Consider the following 19,149-nt stretch of genomic DNA (forward strand, 5'->3'; position numbering starts at 1 on the left):
TGTTGTCCTGTTTAAAATGTGGTGTTTTGGATCAATTGAACCAGTGTCTGCTTTTTTAAGTTACTGAAATATCTTGTAGCCTTGTAAGAATAACAGGATCATTCTCCCAATGTTCTGTCCAATTTTTTAATCTGAAAGTCAGCAAACAAGGCCAGGTGAGATTATATGTGGGACCTTGTGTTCAAATCTGTTGTTGTTTACTGCACATTGATTTAATTTTGAAGAGTTTAAAAGTGTCCTGAGGCCAGGAAGGATGCCCCTTGCCCCAGAATGATAGAAGAATTATGCATCTTTTGCCTGGATCAATCTGGCCAAAAATAAAAATGCCCTTCATAGCTCCTGTAGACTCACACTGATTAAAAACTTTATGAAGATAAACAGGTTTGCAGATTCTCTCTAGGAGAAAGTGAGGACTGCAGATGCTGGAGATCAGAGTGGAAGAGTGTGGTGCTGGAAAAGTACAGCAGGTCAGGCAGTACCGGAGGAGCAGTAGAGTTGACGCTTTGAGTATAAACTCTTCAGAAGGAATGAGGGAGGCTGGGGGCAAGGTAGCTGGGAATGTGATGGGTAGATGAAGATATGGGGGAAGGTGATAGGTCAGTGAGGAAGGTGGAGCGGGTAGGTGGGAAGGAAGATGACAGGACAGTTCAAGAGGGTGGTGACGAGTTGGAAGGTTAGATGTGGGATAAGATGGGGGGTAGGGGAAATGAGGAAACTGGTGAAATCCACATTGATCCTTATTGGTTGGAGGGATCCAAGGCATTCTTTCTCCATGTGTTGGGTGGCGAGAGTTTGGCAGTGGAGGCGGCCCAGGACTTGCTCGTGCTTGGCAGAGTGGGGGGGTGGAGTTAAGCAGTGGCCACAGGTTGGTGGGGTTGCTTAGTGCGTGTTCCCAGCGATATTCTCTGAAATGTTCTGCAAGTTAGCATCCTGTCTCCCCAATGTAGAGGAGACCACATTGAGAACAACGGACACTGTGGATGAAGTGTGTGGAAGCATAGGCAAATCTCTGTTGTATGTGGAAGTATCCTTTGGGGCCTTGGGCAAAGGTGAGGGGGGGAGGTTTGAGTGCAGATTTTGTACTACTTGCGGATTCATGGAAGGAATGGTCTTTCCGGAACGCAGATAGGGGTGGGCAGTGAAATATGTCCCTGGTGATGGGGTTTGTTTTAGGTGGCAGAAATGGCAGTGGATGATGCAATGAATGTAGTGGTTGGTGGAGTGAAAGGTGAGGACCAGGACCGTTCTGTTCTTGCTGTGATTGGAGGGGTGGCTTTCAAGGACAGATGTGTGAAGTCGATGAAATGGGCTTGAGAGCATTATCAACCACATGGGAGGGAAAAAAAAATACAAGCATGGACTACTTTCTAAATGGTGAGAAAATTCATAAAGCCAAAGTACAAAGGGATCTGGGAGTGCTAGTCGAGGATTCTCTAAAGGTAAACATGCAGGTTGAATCTGTGATTAAGAAAACGAATGGAATGTTGTCATTTATCTCAAGAGGGTTGGGATATAAAAGCAGCAATGTGCTACTGAGACTTTATAAAGCTCTGGTTAGGCCCCATTTGGAGTACTGTGTCCAGTTTCGGGCCCCACACCTCAGGAATGACAAACTGGCACTGGAGCATGTCCAGCGGAGATTCTCACGGATAATCCCTGGAATGGTAGGTCTAACAGACGAGGGACGGCTGAGGACCCTGGGATTGTATTCATTGGAGTTTAGAAGATTAAGGGGAGATCGAATAGAAACTTACAAGATAATGCATGGCTTGGAAAGAGTGGACGCTAAGAAATTGTTTCCATTTGGTGAGCAGACTAGGACCCGTGGGCACAGCCTCAAAATTAGAGGGGGTCAATTCAGAACAGAAATGCGGAGACATTTCTTCAGCCAGAGAGTGGTGGGCCTGTGGAACTTATTGCCGCAGAGTGCAGTGGAGGCCGGGACACTAAATGTCTTCAAGGCAGAGATTGATAAATTCTTGATGTCACAAGGAATTAAGGGCTACGGGGAGAATGCGGGTAAGTGGAATGCTCATCAGCCACGATTAAATGGCAGAGTGGACTCGATGGGCCGAATGGCCTTACTCCCACTCCTATGTCTTATGGTCTTAAATTGCGGTCTTTGAAGAAAGAGGCTATCTGGGGTGTTCTGTGGTAGAATTGATGGTCCTGGGAGCAGTTGTGGGGGGGTTGGAGAAATTGGGAGTAAAGGATAGTTTTTTTTTACAGGGAGGAAGTGTAGTCCAGGTTGCTGTGGGAGTTTGTGGGTTGGTAGTAGATGTCGATGTTGAGTCAGTCACCGGAAATGGAGATGAAGAGGTCCAGGAAGGGAGATGTCCGAGGCGAACTTAAGATCGGGGTGGAAGGTGTTCAAGAAGTTGATGAACTGTTCAACTCATTGTGGCAGCATGAGGTGGTGGTGATACAGTAATCAAAGTAGCAGAGGAAAAGGTGGGAAATGGTGCCGGTGTAACTGCGGAAGATGGACTGTTCCACATACCCGATGAAGAGGCAGACAAAGATGGGGCCCATACGGGTGCCTATGGCTATCCCTTTGATCTGGGGGAAGTGGGAGGATTTGAAGGAAAAATTGTTGAGCGTGAGAACCAGTTAAACCAATTACATGTGTGTCAATAGAAGGGTATTAGTTGGGTCGGCAGAAGAGGAAGGAATGTAGGGCTTGGAGGCCTTTGTTATGGCAGATGGATGTGTACAGGGACTGGATATCCATGGTGAAGTTGAGGCGTTAGGGGCTAGGGAAACAAAACTCCTGTAAAAATGCTATCCCTTATTCCCAATTCCTCCGCCTCCGTCGCCTCTGCTCCCAGGAGGACCAATTTCACCATAGAACATCGCACATGGCCTCCTTTTAAAGATCACAATTTCCCTCCCACATGGTTGTCGATGCCCTCCAGCGCATCTCATCGACTTCGCGCACCTCCGTCCTACATGTCGATCTTCCTTCCCACCTGTATGCTCCACCCTTCTCTCTGACCTTTCACCTTCACCCCTACCTTCATCTACCTATTGCATTCCCAACTATCTTGTCCCCAGCCTGACTCATCTCCCAATTATCTCTCAGCCCCCTTGGGTTACCCCCTCATTCTTGATGAAGAGCTTATGCTTGAAATATCGACTCCCCTGCATTCAAAATAAAGTAACAGCAGTAATTGTGATGCATGGCTATCTCCATCTTACAAACTTCACCTAATAAAGAACCTGTGCTCTGAAAGTTTGGGATTTCATAAACCTTTTGGACTATAACCTGGTGTCATGTGACTTCTAACTTTGTCCACCCCAGTCCAACACAGAAATTTGAACACCTTGGAAGCAGTCTAGAATATCTCAGGTGAAAAATGACTTACTAATTTACGCCCTTTAATTAAAACCGCATTATGATTATAAACAGCATAATTTGTGTGAATCCGAAGGAGCTTTATTTTTGATATAAATATATCAAAATATATATGATATTTATTTTTATGTTTTGATTAGAGATTGTTCCAAAGGTGTACAATGCCAATTCTAATTGGGGCAAGGAATGAATTGCCTTATTGAGAGTGCATTGTGTCCATTTAGATTGCATTGAAATTTTAATAGTGTACTTGAAATCTAATTTTATTAACTGTGTGAAACTGTGAACCACCGTAAAAATAAAATTGTTTTTTTTTGTTTCGTTAGATGAGAATTTGCATGGAATTGTCAGCTGTACTGCTTGTGGACAGCAAGTGAACCATTTTCACAAGGATTCAGTCCAGCGGCATCCGGCATTGAAAGTTCTCATTTGTAGGGTATGAGTTGTTTATATTTTCCATTAAAAGTTGCGCATGTTGCCATTTGTAGCAGTATTATTGAACATTAACAGCAACATATTCCTTACATAGCAAGTTTAATGTACTGAAAGGATCAGTGGTGTTTCACAGGTTCTTTGAGCAGATTTGAAATTGAACCCCATAAGGCAACATTAAGACAGATTGTTCAAGGTTTAACCATCTTATTTTTGGAAGAAAGATGGGAAAAGATAATGTTATAGTTTGAATTCCAGAACTTGATCCAGTCATCTGAAGGCATAGTGACAAGTATTGAAGCTTCAGAGTGCAATGTTGGATGAGTATTAAGCTGGAGCAGTTCTAGGTGAGGCAGGTGCAAGGCCAATAGGTACACAAAAACGGGCATTAGAGTTTTAAAATTGAGGCATAAATGCAGCTGCCAAAAACGGTGGAAAGACGATGCTGTTACTTTGAAAGTTTCCCAGTGTTGATTGCAAGGCTGGAATTAAGATACCCTTGACATTGGAGCTGCATTGGACAGTGTGACATCAGGGAGCCTGAGCAAAAGCGGAATTAATGGAATCCGAGGAATATCTTTTCACCCTGATTAAAGTCAAGTAGCATAAAAGAAGGTGGTGGTGATTGGTGATCAATCATCTCAACCATGGAACATCTCTGCAGGAGTTCTTGGGGTGACTTGGCCTGACTGCCATCAGCTGCTGTTTCATGACCTGACCTCCAATATTAGGTCAGTAAGTTGGGATGTGCAATCATCTGTGTTCAGCACCATTCGTGATAATTCTGATATTGAAGCAGCCTGTTCAAGTGGAGCAAGCCTTAGCCAACATTCAGGCTTGGATCGGTAAGTGGCAAGTAAGACTCATCCTACATGGTTGTCAACAGTGACTATCTCCAATGAAAGAGAATCCAATAATCCTGATGTTCAATGGCCTTACCATAGCGGAACCCATCAATATCCGCATTCTGACCAGGAACTGAATGGGACCAGTCAAGTAAGTAGTGTGGCTACAAGTGTAAGTCAGAAGCTGGGAATTCTATGGTGAGTAACCTGCTTCAAATCCTATCTACCAGCTGCAAGGTTCGAAATGAAGCACAGACCATTTGACAGGATGATTGCAACTTCAGTAAAATTCTGGAAGCTTAACACCATCCAGGACAAAGCTGCCTGCTTTATTGGTATCGTATCAGCACCACAAAGCCCACTCGCATCTTTAACATTCACTCCCTCCACCACCAATGCACAATGGTAACATTGTATGCAATTTACAAGATGCACTGTACACCCCTCCAGGGCTATTTTAACAGTACCTTCAAAGCACACATCTAGGAGGTCAGTGACAACATATGCATGGGTACACTGCCACTTGGCCAGTTTCACGTCATACCACACACCATCCTGACTTGGGGTTATCTTTCTTTCACTATTGCTGGTCAAAATCCTGGAACTCATTTACACCTGTGAGTGTACTGATATGGTATACACTGCAGCATTTAAGAGGCAGATTGTAATCAGCTTGAGGACAGTTTGAGATGAGCAATACTTGCTGACCAAACCAATGATAACCATTTCTCATCAACAAATGTAAACAAAGTTGTTATTCTATAAACTGTGATACCATTATGCTGCATATAACTTTAATGAAGATGAGACAGAAGGGTAATTGGAGGGGTGGCAATGTTTTTGTTTAGAAAGAAAGAAAAGCAAATTTAATTAAAAGGCGAATGCAAAAAGAAATCCTAAAGTGTGCAAACTGAGTAGTTGCCAATAATTATTTAAAATGTGACTTAAAACCTGTATTTGCAGGTCATGTCTAACTCTTAAGAACAGTTTTTAGTGAAAAGAGCTACCTGGACCCAGGAGGGAGTTGTGGTGTTCATTGAATCCTTGGGCTAAGGGACCTTTGATACTCTGCCCTTGTTATCCTGTTGGTGTTTAGAGCTTCTAAAACTCTTTCTGTAGGGTGTACAGTAGACTTGCTGCCTGACCTGGAATGTGGTTGCATATTTAACAATGGGCATTGCTACTTAGGGACTCCAAGAACGACGATGGGAAATGCTGTAACCTTAAAATAGCAGTACTTGAGAGAGGTGATAGTTACCTGTCTTCAGCATGCATTGTATTCTTGGATATATACATATTTTAATGCATTGCTCCTACCCTGTTAAGTATTTGAAGGTGCTTGTTGGCATATCCCTCTTTTTAAAAAAAAAATCCTCTGCTTAATGTGGCACCATGGTAATCTAATACAATTGAGGATGGTCAACACACTAAAATCAAAATTTTTGCTATGTTTTATCAATGGTCATTTTTGTGTCTATTACCAACAATGATCTAAACTGGTTTCTAAGATTTTTAATTTCTCCTTTTTTTAGAGTTGCCATAAGTACTATATGAGTGACGATATTAGCCGAGATGCAGATGGTATGGATGAACAATGCAGGTGAGTAGCGTATTTTATTTTCTAATCCTTTTTTTCTCATACTATCATTTCACTAACATTCATTTACACTTCATTTGAAAGGGTAGGATTCATTTTAATAGCTTCCTGGTCAGTATCATGCCAATTCAGTCTTTTATAAAAAGGTGAAAATAAAACTGACATCAGTTTAGTATTGTTAAAGAAAATAAGACTTACCAACTGCCCAAAACTATGCCCAGGGTTAATGCTTGTCCTGTAGGGACCTGATCTCTCCTCAGTTGGTACCATTACTCAGTATTTATTTGGATCTGTCCAGAGATTTTCTTCTGTGGCTGGATTTCGCAGCATCATTGTTTCTAAGTTTGCAGCATTCTGTGCGGAATGGTTTCCTTGTTTAATTGATGGTAGAAAGTTGCCATTGGTGTGCAGAAATCCTCTGTGAATCACAGGGCACATTCGGTGAAACTGAGCTCTGAGGAGGATATTTTAATATGCAGCACCTTGAATGAACTTGGGTGTTTGGAATTTTATCCTGAAACTTGATGTTGCAGATCTTAAGTAGCAAAGGTGAAATTTGTTTTTGTGATGCAAGTAGTTTGTCCATGCCCCTCCGTTATTGGGAATGTAAAATTTCCATCGCTTGATGCAATTGTGGCTTTTTGATTCTGGAATTTCAACCTTTCAAATGTTTTCCCAACCTCTTCCGTCAGCACTGGATTTCAAATATATATCATAGTTTAACTATTTTTAATTAACTCAGTGTGACTCATTTTCTGAAAACATCAACAGAAAGAGCACAGACTTGTTTTTGATTCTGGGTGAGATGGATGTCTGTGCAGTTTACCTATTCTTGGATGTCTGTGTGATCTATTGATTTGTCAGATGCGTCAGAGAGAATGTTGCCGCCAGTTTATTGGATGTATAGACCAGTTAGTGGCTTGGTCATCTCGACATGACCTTTAATGTTGGGATTTCCATTTGAATGCAAGGATTTCCGACGCCTTGCGGAATAATATCCTTTCATTTTGAATAATAGGGTGATTATGGTAAGGGATTTTAACTTTACAAACAGACTGGGACTGCCATAGTGTTAAGGGTTTAGATGGAGAAGAGTTTGTGTGTACAAGAAAGTTTTCTGATTCAGTATGTAGATGTACCTACTAGAGAAGGTGCAAAACTTGACGTTCTCTTTGGAAATAAGGCAGGGCAGGTGACTGAGGTGTCAATGGGGGAGCACTTTGAGGCCAACAACCATAATTCTATTAGTTTTAAAGTACTGATGAAAAAGGGTACACCAGATCTAAAAGTTGAAATTCTAAATTGGAGGAAGACTAATTTTGATGGCAAGAACGTGCAAAAACTGATTGGCGGCAGATGTTCGCAGGTAAAGGAAAATGGGAAGCCTTCAGAAATGAGATAACGAGAGTCCATAGGCAGTATATTCTCTTAGGGTGAAAGGAAAGGCTAGTAGGTGTAGAGAGTGCTGGGTGACTAAAGAAATTGAGGGTTTGGTTGAGGGAAAAAAAGCATATGAACAAGATAGATTGAGTGAATCCTTAAGTATAAAGGCAGTAGGTATACTTAAGAGGGAAATCAAGAGAGCAAAAAGGGGACATGAGGTAGCTTTGGCAAATAGTTAAGGAGAATTCAAAGGGGTTTTTTAAAAAAAAACATTTAAGGACAAAAGAGTAACTAGGGAGAGAATAGGGACCCCTCAAAGACAAGCAAGACAGCTTTTGTGTGGAGCCACAGGAGATGTGTATTTTGCATCAGTGTTTACTGTGGCAAAGAACATGGAAAATGTAGAATATGGGGAAATAGGTGGTGACATCTTGAAAAATGTCCATATTATAGAGGACGTGGTGCTAGATGTCTTGAAACGCATAAAAGTGGATAAATCCCCAGGACCTGGTCAGGTGTACCCTAGAACTCTGGGAAGCTAGGGAAGTATTGATGGGCCCCTTGCTGAGATATTTGTATCATCAAAAGTCACAGGTGAGGTATCGGAAGAGTGGAGGTTATCTAACTTGGTGCCACTGTTTAAGAAAGGTGTTAAGGATAAGCCAGGGAATTGTAGACCAGTGAGCCTGACGTCAGTGGTGGGCAAGTTGTTGGAGGAAATCCTGAGGGACAGGATCTACATGTATTTATAAAGGTAAGGACTGATTAGTGATAGTCAACATGGCTTTGTGCATGGGAAACCATGTCTCACAAACTTGATTTGAGTTTTTTGAAGAAGTAACAAAGAAGATTGAGGGCAGAGCGGTGGACGTGATCTATATGGTCTTCAGTAAGGTGTTCGACAAGGTTCCCCATGGGACACTCGTTAGCAAGGTTAGATCTCATGGATTACAGGGAGGACGATCAATTTGGATACAGAACTGGCTCAAAAGGAGAAGACGGAGGATGGTGGTGGAGGGTTGTTTTTCAGACTGGAGGCCTGTGACCAGTGGAGTGCCACAAGGATCGGTGCTGGGTCCACTACTTTTCATCATCTATATAAATGATTTGGATGTGAGCATAAGAGGTACAGTTAGTAAGTTTGCAGATGACACCAAAGTTGGAGGTGTAGTGGACAGCGAAGAAGGTTACCTCAGATTACAACGGGATCTTGATCAGTTGGGCCAATGGGCTGAGAAGTGGCAGATGAAGTTTAATTTAGATAAATGCGAGGTGCTGCATTTTGGGAACGCACACTTTAGCAGGACTTATACACTTAATGGTAAGGTCCTAGTGACTGTTGCTAAACAAAGAGACCTTGGAGTGCAGGTTCACAGCTCCTTGATAGTAAAGAAGGCATTTGGAATGCTTTCCTTCGTTGGTCAGAGTATTGAGTGCAGGAGTTGGGAGGTCATGTTCCGGCTGTACAGGACATTGGTTGGAATATTGTGTGCAATTCTGATCTCCTTCCTATTGGAAAGATGTTGTGAAACTTGAGAGGGTTCAGAAAAGATTTACAAGTATGTTGCCAGGATTGGAGGATTTGAACTATCAGGAGTGGCTGAATAGGCTGGGGCTGTTTTCCCTGGAGCGTTGGAAGCTGAGGGGTGACTTTGTAGATGTTTATAAAATCATGAGGGGCAAGAATAGGATAAATAGATAATGTCTATTCCCTGGGATGGGGGAGTCCAGAACTAGAGGGCATAGGTTTAGGGTGAGAGGGGAAAGATATAAATGAGACCCAAGAGGTAACGTTTTCATGCAAAGAGAGGTGCATGTATTGAATGAGCTGCCAGGAGAAGTGGTGGAGGCTAGTACAATTGCAGAATTGAAAAGGCATCTGGATGGATATATGAATAGGAACGGTTTGGAGGGATATGGGCCGGGTGCTGGCAGGTGGGACTAGATTGGGTTGGGATATCTGGTTGACATGGACAAGTTGGACTGAAGGGTGTGTTTCCATGCTGTACATCTCTATGACTCTATTTCAAAGTAGTTTTCATGGTTATCTTCTGAGATAGCAGCACAGACTTCAGTTTTCTTTCTCTGTATCTTGGTAGAGTTTTCTGGCTGGTTGTGTAAACGATGGAAAATTAATCTTTGTTTTCTGTTTTAATTGTAATTTGTTTTCTCTACTGGAAACAGTTATGGCTATGTTGTCCTCTGGTCCTGACCTCTGTATAGCAAAGAATAGTCAGAGTTTTGAGAAGATTTATAGCTCAGATTGAGGTTCTGGGTGTAGGTTTGCTCACTGAGCTGGAAGGTTTGTTTTCCGATGTTTTGTCACCATGCTAGGTACCATCATTAGTGAGTCTCTGGTGAAGCACTGGTGGTATAGCCTGCTTTTTATTTGTCTCTTGGTTTCCTTTGATGTCATTTCCTGTGGTGATGTCAACACATTGACTTGGATTCCATTTATCACCCCAGAGAAAACTGACAGGAAATGACATCACTGACTCAAGGGAACCTAAAAACAAATAAAAAGTGGGCCATACCACCAATGCTTCATGGGAGGCTCACTGGTGATGATACTTAGTACGGTGTCGAAGCGTCTGAAAATGAACATTCCAGCTGAGTGGGCAAACTTAAATCCAGAAAGAGTAGTCATTTGTGAGATTGAAAGATAGGTATGGGGGGCGGGAAGAGAAATGAGGAAGTTGTTGACATTCACATTTATCCCGTGTGGTTGCAGGGTTCCAAGGAGGAATATGAGAAGTTTCTCCTCCAGGCGTATGGTGGTAATAGTTTGGCGGTGGAGGCAGCCCAGGAACCTGCGTGTCCTTGACTGAGTGGGAGGGGGAGTTGACGTGTTCAGCCACTAGGCGGTGGCGTTGGTGGGTGCGGGTGTCCCAAAAATTCCAGCACCAATCTCTTGATTCTGATCTCGAGCATCTGCAGTCCTCACTTTCTCCTGGTCCATAACAACCATCTGAGTGGCTGTAATCTCCAAAAGGTGTATAGATATACAGCATAGAAACAGACCCTTTGGTCCAAAGTATAGCAATGTTGGCCAACAGGGAGCTGAGTTTGAGGCAAAAGTATCCTGATACCCTGCCCTTTGGAGCCAGCAGCTTCAGTCAGGAGACAGACAAAGATGTTTTTAATGAGAATTCATTTCCAACATCTAAATAAGTTCAAAAAGAAAAAAATAATTAGGTGCTATTCACTAAAGTGCTGTGTAGATGATGTGGATAGATCTTTCTGCATTGTTCTACCTGTTGCAATTGATAGCTGAAGAAGATCCAAAACTCTGGTTATTACTTGATGTAATGCTTTCTTTTTATTCTTCTTTCCTTCTGTATTGCAGATGGTGTGCTGAAGGTGGAAATCTAATTTGTTGTGATTTTTGTCACAATGCATTTTGCAAAAGTTGCATCTTGCGAAACTTGGGCAGGAAGGAACTATCCAATATTATGGATGAAAACAAAAAGTGGTACTGCTATGTATGTAACCCAGAGCCTTTATTGGATTTGGTGACTGCATGTGACAGTGTATTTGAGTGTCTCGATCAGCTGTGGCAACAAAACAGAAAAAGGAGAGACTTTGATAAATTTAAATTGGACAGTGATAAATGCAAATCTCCAGGTCCTCATGACAGTGACAAGTCTATGGATCATGAGTATAAAAATACTCAGAGAATTTCCAGTAAAGGTTGTAACGGTCAAGAAAAGGATGAAGACACGTTAGCAACCCTTCCTCCAGGTTCTGGAAGCATTTTATATTCTTATAAGGCACTGAAAGTGCCAAAAGAAATTCTGAAGAAGGCTCGCAAGTTAATAGATACAACAGCTAACTTGAATATGAGTTTTGTTAATTTCTTAAAACAGAAAGATTTGAATGAATCTGAGCCTAATGTAAGCATGAGACAATTGAAAGCTTTTAAGTCTGTGCTTGGAGATCTAAAGAAAGTTCATCTTGCATTGGAAGAAGTTGTAGATAAAGAGATTCAGGACTTGGAAAAGGAAAAGAGTAAGAAACATGCTGGATCATTGCAAGATTGTGTTAAGAAATTTGAGGTATTGGATTCCACTAACAAGGAGAACGATTTATTACCTGATCGGACAATTGCAGAAAACTCTGTTTCAGCTGAAGATGAATCTGATCAGATGGAAGTATCAGTAGTGCCAAGTGAACCAGACAAGATTACTGAAGACCAACAAATGCCAGTCGAACAAATCAGTCCATTAGTACTGGATTCAAGAATGCCTAGAATTGAAACTGATTGTATATCAAATGAAGATCTGTTGGTCAAAAACGAAGTTGTTGCTAATACTGAAAATACGGGTCTTGTATTAGAATCCGAGATGGGTGAAGCAACATTGCTTAACAGTTTAGATGAAGCTTTAGATATGGGTTCTGTTGCTTCATTAACTGAAGGTTTGTTTGGGGCATCTGTCTCGTTGCTACCAGATCTGGATGCAATGGATAATTCTGCTAGTAATAGCACACTGTTAGATACTACATCAGCTAAAGCACCTGCTGAAAATCAGAATTCTGAAAAATCCTCAGAGTTTGACTCTGATTCCAGTGTTAAATCTTCAGCTAAGTGTGAATCTTTAAGTAAGTTGACCCCAGCTTCACTTAAGAGAGCTAAAAAAAGTGCAAAAGATGCAGGCAAGAAAAAAATGTTTAAGGATAGACAAAGTAATGCAACAATAGATGATGCTGAAGGTGTTGCTGAGATTGAGGATAATGGGAGGGACACTACTGAGGCAGAGGATAATGAAGTTGCTGAGGCAGTGGCTAATGGGAGTGATGCTGCTGAGGTAGTGGATAATAACGATGGAAACAAAGGGCATGTGGTGGAGAGTGATGCAGGCAGTGCTGGCGACAACGACGGTAATGAAGCTGATGGTGATGACACTGGATATGGAGTGGATAGTCATGATGACGTTGAAGGTGGAGAAAGAATCAGTGCTGCAGAAGATTCCAATAAAGACAAAAAAGTCAGGAAAAAAATTCAAAGCGGTAATTTAAAAATTTCAAAAAAGAGGAAGAAAAAATCAGATGAAGTAATTGAAGATGATCTTGAAAATGATCCTGTAAATGATACTTCAGTTCTATCAGAAGATGCTGATACCAGGCGATCACCTCGCATAAAAACTACACCCCTGAGGCGTCCTGGTGGAACAGGAATTGTGAACTCAAGATCTGAAGAAGACACTGATAGTACTGGTGGTGATAAAAAGCGTAGAAGATTAAAAAGGGAAGCTAAAGGTAAAGACAAAGTTGACTCTTCAGGGAAAGTAAAATCTGGCCAATCAAAAACGGTCAGCAAAAGTGTCAAGTGCGAGATGCAAGAATCTGATCCTAATAAGTCAGATACACCACATCAAGCTAGTGTGCAAACTACCTCTGACTCAGATGAAATCCCTGAGGTATTGAAAAAGGCTGCAGTGAAGTGTGAGAGTTCCTCAGATGTGGATAACAAAGATAGTGATTCATCCCAAAGAATTATTAAAAGGACTAGTTTGTTTGGCTTGAGAAAACGAATGCCACAGTCTAGTAGTCTTAAACGGAAAAGGAAGTGCTCATCCTCAAGCTCAGATTTTGGTGGAAAAGAGAGAAAAAGATCCAGTAAAAGGATAAGTGTTGCTAACAAAAAAAGACAGCATCGTTCAGACTCTTCGAACTATGATTCTGACCTAGAAAAAGAAATAAAGAACTTGAGTAAAATTAGTGCTGCTAAAAAATCAGCTTCAAAGAAAACAAAAAGACAGATAACCAAGGATGATAGGGATGACTCATCAAAAGATGAGAAAGTTCCCACAAATTCTGCTCCAGAAAAAGCAAAATTGAAACGAAAGAAACGAGCTGTGGAGAAAAAGCAAAGCTCTTCTTCATCGTCAGATGACGATGAAGGAACTGAACAAGAGGACAAGCAGGACATGCCTGGAGAACGTAGCAGTGATGAACAAAAGATACAGCCTATCATGGAAAACATTGTTCTCACTACAGGATCAGGTTTTTGCCAGTCATCAGGTAGGTGTGCTTCTATTAATGTGATTTTCTTTTCATTAGTCATTTTTCAACGCATCACAGTTTCATAGATTTGTAAATTTCTAGTGTGGAAGCAGACTGTTCAACCCACTGACCCTCCAAAGAGCGTCCCACCCAGACCCACCCCTCTACCCTATCCCAGTAACCCTGCATTTCCTAAAGCTAATCCACTTAATCTGAACAACATTGAATTGTGGAAGGATACTAGAGCAAACATTTGGAGAATGTGCAAACTGCACACGGTCGCCCAAGGGTGATCCCTGATGCTTCAGATGGCAGTGCTAACCACAAAATGACTCTGGTGTCTACTTTGTGGACTTTTTCAAATAACCTTATCCATAAACAAATCATGTCTTTTCTGAGCTCTTATTGATGTTGCCTTGCTAGGATAACCCAATCAGAACAGTTAACCTCAATTGCATTATAGTATTGACCTAATGTTTTTGATGCTATTGCAGTTGTTGTCAGCTGAAGATGGAAATATGCTACACCAGGCATTTATTAATGCATGTATTTGTTCACATTAGCTGAAACATTTGATGATTTATTGCACATATAAATGAAAATAATGCCTTTTGAACGTCCTCTTGGCCAACTTGATTTTGGAAATATTTAATCCCTGGTTATGGACTACTGTCACATGAAACCAGTGTTGTCATTGTGGATAAACAAAACTGCTGAACTTTGGCATATTCTAGAATTAACATTTATCACAGAGTCTCAGAATTATTAGGGTGCAGGAGGCCATTCAGCCCTTGTTTGCAACAGCTCTCCGGATGAATAGTTCAGAATTCTATTCCCTGGCTTCTGCATGTAACTTTAAACGTTCTTCTGAGAACTGATTCCTTATTGAATGCTTTAATTGTACCTGCCTTCAGCACCCTCTTAGGCAATTCATTCCAGACCTTAACCAGCTGCTGTGCAACATGAAGAAAAACTTCCTTTATTTGCATGTTACTTTTAACTTTGTGTGCACTTGTTCTAAATGTTTTCACAAGTAGAAGTTTTAATTGGCTTCATTTGCGACGGTATCATCTCACTTCATTGCATGGAGTATCATTGTACTGACTTGACAGTAGCTCTAATTTTAAAACCATGTATGGTGGAGACTGAATTGTTCTGCTGCACCTGTGGGGATGGGGTGGGGAGGGGAGCGGGTGAGGAGTATGTATAATATATGTAAAGTATCAGGTTATTTTGGAAGTGCTAGCTTTCAGAGCGCTGCTCCTTCAGGTAGCTGTCCGATAGCTAGTACGTTCACAAAAACCTGTTGGATGGTCAACCTGTACAAGATGATCAGAGGATTAGGTAGGGTAGACAGAGAAAGACTTTTTCCTAGGATGATGACATCAGCTTGTGCGAGAGAGCACAACTATAAATTGAGGGGTGATAGATTTAAGACAGATGTCAGAGGCAAGTACTTTACACTGAGTGTGGTAATGGTGTGGAATGCCCTACCTGCTAAGGTAGTCAACTCAGCCGCATTAGGGAGATTGAAACAATCCTTAGATAAGCACATGGATAATTTTGGCATAGTGTAGGGGGGCGAGCTGAGAGTTCACAGGTCGGCGCAACATCGAGGGCCGAAGGGCCTGTTTTGCGCTGTATTGTTCTATGTTAAAATAACATGGTATTGTGAGATATTTAACTTTGTCCATTCCAGTCTAACACTAGCACCTCCTTTTTTTTATATATATATATATATATATATATAATATATATATATATATATAAAATATATGCTGAGATACTGTAGCATTTTTCTGTGTTTGTTTCAGATTTCCAGCATACCCAATATTTTGCTTTCATTGTGGCTTTGTTATATGCCAACAAGTATCGTGACCTTAGATTAATGATTTTAATGGTTCATTTTTTTTTTAATTAGCAATTTGCAGAAAACAGAATTAACCTATTCTAATGGTTGCCACAGGTTGGTAAATATATATTAAATTATGTCACATTTCTAAAATGGGGACCAAAATTGGATGCTCCACGCTAACTGAGATCCGAGCAAGGCATTGTAAAAGGGTCGATTAGCATGCTTTGCCTTTTAGTCAATTGACTTATTAATCTTGTTGCTTTAGCCATTACTCCACAGGCACGCTTGTAAATCTCTTGAGAGAAATAACACTAGAATGACCAAGTCTCTCCCACTTTCTAAAACCATTTTTGCTTTTTATCATTTAACCTGTTTTTCTAATCGACCTGTTCAGAGATATTATACACACCTGTGAAGCACCTAGGACTTTAATCCAGGCCTCCCTGGTCCAGGGGCAGGGACACCACCACTGCTCCACAAGGTGGCCCTATGCTTTATTGCTTTAGAGCATTTATTCCGCCCGCACATACAGTGTAGTACCCCCTACATATTCAGCATAATTTGCTGATCAAGCGCAGTCACCCAGCACATCACAGTCGACTTGAAGCGAGCAAGTATCATCTAGATTCTTTGGAACTCCTTGCCACAGAGTGCGATAGGGGAGAGTCCTTAAGTATATTTTGAGGCTGAGGTAGATTCTTGGATCAGTTGGGGAATCAAGGGTTACATGGAAAGGGCCAGAAAGTGGATGTAAGGAATGTCAGATCAGTCATGATCCTATTTGAATGGCAGAACAGGCTCAAACAGCCGAAAAGCTTACTCCTGTTACTGTTTCCTACAGTCTTGTGGAATGATTCCAAGATTTGTATCTAGATCACTATTAACAACAACAGTAATGAAGAGTAATGGTCTCAACCTGAATTCCTGATGGATGTCTCAAGATTGTCTGTCTGTTTAGTTTCCAAACATTTACTAGAGATACCTGCAACAAATGCTTCCTTGTACTTTCTGGCTAATTTTCAGTTCAGTTCAATATAATTGCCACTAATATCACTGACTCCCGTTTTACAAAGAAGCCTTTCATACATTAGCTTGTCAAAACCCTTTTAAAAGGCTTCCCTCATTCCACACTTTTGCAAAGTAATGCCCATTGCAAAACATCATATGTAAAGTATAACTTTTATCAGTATGTATTTTAAAAGAAAGCTTGAATTTTTATTCATCACTCAGTAGCATTAGCCAACTAACTTGTTAAACTCGTTCCATTAATTATTGGTTTCAACATCTTTTTGCGTTGCAATCCCTTTGTCTAGAACTTCTCCAACTGTTGTGCCAATGTCATTTTTTTTTTCAGTATAGTTTGTGCCCAGCACAATGTCAATATAGTCTCTTGATGAGACATTAACACTGAGTTATTACACAAGTAAATTTTCTGTTCAGTGTAATGTTTTTATATTACATAAAATTTTAACAGCTTTGGAGAAGTTTTTTGATTTTACTGTTGAAGTTACATTAAACTCTAATTTCAGTGGCTAACTAATTAATAAAACTTATTTCATTTACCTATTGCTGAAGGGAAGAAATGCACTGTTGAAACTTTTTGTCTTGATGCATTGAAACAAAGCATGAACAAGTTTCAAAGGGAACAGCAGTGTATACTGAATGAGAAGAGGATGTAGATTGGCTGGCAAGTGGATCTTGGTAGGGAAGTTGCCATTCGACAAAATGCTGAAAACTGCAGGTTCTTCCATGTAATCTTGGAAATAACTGAACTTCCATTAAAATTTGAATTGAAAGGTTTTATGGGCACCCAACTAGGTTTTGTTTTGGATTTGCATAGCCAGCGCAGGCTCCAGTCCTTGCTCAACAATGCTGTTGAGTTATGTTGCCCAATTCATATGTGGAACAGGCCTTGTGCCTCACCTGATATTCTGGGTAACTTCGCAACAAGATGAAGGGCCACAAAATAGCTTGGATTAGTGATTAAATTCTCCGTTCTGATATTCTAATCCTAGAAAAAGAAAATTAGGAAATAGAAATGTGAGAAGTTGAGGCATTTAGGTTAATTTTAAGATTGGACAGTAATTTTCAACCTGTCTTCACTTACCAACGGAGATAAAATTCTGCAGATGCTGGAATCTGAACTTGGAAACCTAACTCATCAGTTAGCAGACCATCATTGTGGAGGGGTGGGCAGAATGCAATATTTCAGTTGAACGTTCTTGTACTGTACATGGAATAAAACTTAAGCCTGTTGTACCTAAAACAAAAAATGCAGTTGGAGGTAGGAAAAGGAAAGGGACAAAAAATCTATGAATGGTAGAGAATAAAATTCCAAAAAAGTTGATAGATTGTCGCCGTGTAATAGAGATCGCTCTGTTTTTAAATTCATGAATGTTCTGAAAATATGGGAACTCTCAACTAAAATGTAGTCTTTATCATTACAGGTGATGAAGCGGAGGGAAATTCAAAAAATATTCCCCCATGTACCAGTGATGACTATGACGATGACCCTGAGAATAGGTAATAAATTCCACAGTGCGGACTTTACACAGACTTATTTATCAGAAAAGCATTTTGTGTAGTCACAAAAATTTCTTTAAATAGCTCAACCTGTTGGTGCTAACATTTGCTGCTTTATTAAAATATATCATGAGTCTTTTTCTGTTTGTAAAAGATTTTTAAACAATTTGAAACATTTTCATGTTTACAATTTATGCAGTAAATATGATTTTATGAAATTACCCAGTCCTCAGCATTTTTTTTCTTAAAACTATTAATGATTCAAAATGTTACGTGGATTTTGAATCTACCAAATTAAAAATGTCTCATTTTAGTTATTTCATGTTTATTCATAATGTCATTGCGTTCTCTGGAAGTGCTTAGTTCAATATGTAAGCAGACGACAAGTTAGTTTTGCGTTTAGTTTGTACATGATGTTTTTCGGCTTATGATTAGAAGCTCTTCCAGTGCAGAAGATAATTGTTTGTAGAATTATCCACCTTCGACTGGAAAAGAGATTCTTGATCAGTTTCCCTTGTGGAAACTGTGTGGAATAATGTAGAGGATGAAAGAAAATTGAACATTAACACCTTGTCAGGTGACCTTGATTTTAAAATTAAACATTGGAATATATATTTAAAATGTTCGATTATCATTGCAACTTCTCATTGAAACTTAACAACATTTTTAAAAGGGTGAGACAGAATGGGTGCAGAAATTATGCTTCCTCAGTCAGAAAATGTGTAAAACCAATGGATTCAGTCTCAGAATAAAGAGCACACCTCTTAAGACTGAAATGAGGAACGTCTTCACTCAGGGTTAGAAGTTTTTAGAAATCTCTGCTCAAGGGCTGTGAAAGATCAGTCATTATGTTCTAGACAAATGTTAGATTACTATGATTCTGAGATGCCGGTGTTGGACTGGGGTGTACAAAGTTAAAAATCACACAACACCAGGTTATAGTCCAACAGGTTTAATTGGAAGCACACTAGCTTTCGGTGCGACGCTCCTTCATCAGGTGATTGACAATCAATCTGATGAAGGAGCGTCGCACCGAAAGCTAGTGTGCTTCCAATTAAACCTATTGGACTATAACCTGGTGTTGTGTGATTTTTAACGTTAGATTTCTCTGTATTAATGACATTGACAGATATGGGGAAACTAGGGAAATGTCACT

At 40.5% G+C, this 19,149-nt stretch overlaps 1 protein-coding gene across 7 annotated transcripts in view; it reads left to right on the top strand.

Moving 5' to 3' along the window:
• Nucleotides 1-19,149, top strand: part of atrx (ATRX chromatin remodeler) — a 245,380-nt gene that overhangs the window by 87,739 nt on the left and 138,492 nt on the right. For all 7 annotated transcript variants that reach the window (XM_072595413.1, XM_072595410.1, XM_072595412.1 and 4 more), the window contains 4 exons: nucleotides 3,682-3,791; nucleotides 6,165-6,232; nucleotides 10,959-13,633; nucleotides 17,918-17,993. In XM_072595413.1, the coding sequence (XP_072451514.1) occupies nucleotides 3,682-3,791; nucleotides 6,165-6,232; nucleotides 10,959-13,633; nucleotides 17,918-17,993 (2,929 nt within the window). The remainder of the gene's footprint in view (nucleotides 1-3,681; nucleotides 3,792-6,164; nucleotides 6,233-10,958; nucleotides 13,634-17,917; nucleotides 17,994-19,149) is intronic.

The sequence above is a fragment of the Chiloscyllium punctatum genome, chromosome 25, assembly GCF_047496795.1.
Source record: "Chiloscyllium punctatum isolate Juve2018m chromosome 25, sChiPun1.3, whole genome shotgun sequence".
NCBI lineage: Eukaryota > Metazoa > Chordata > Chondrichthyes > Orectolobiformes > Hemiscylliidae > Chiloscyllium > Chiloscyllium punctatum.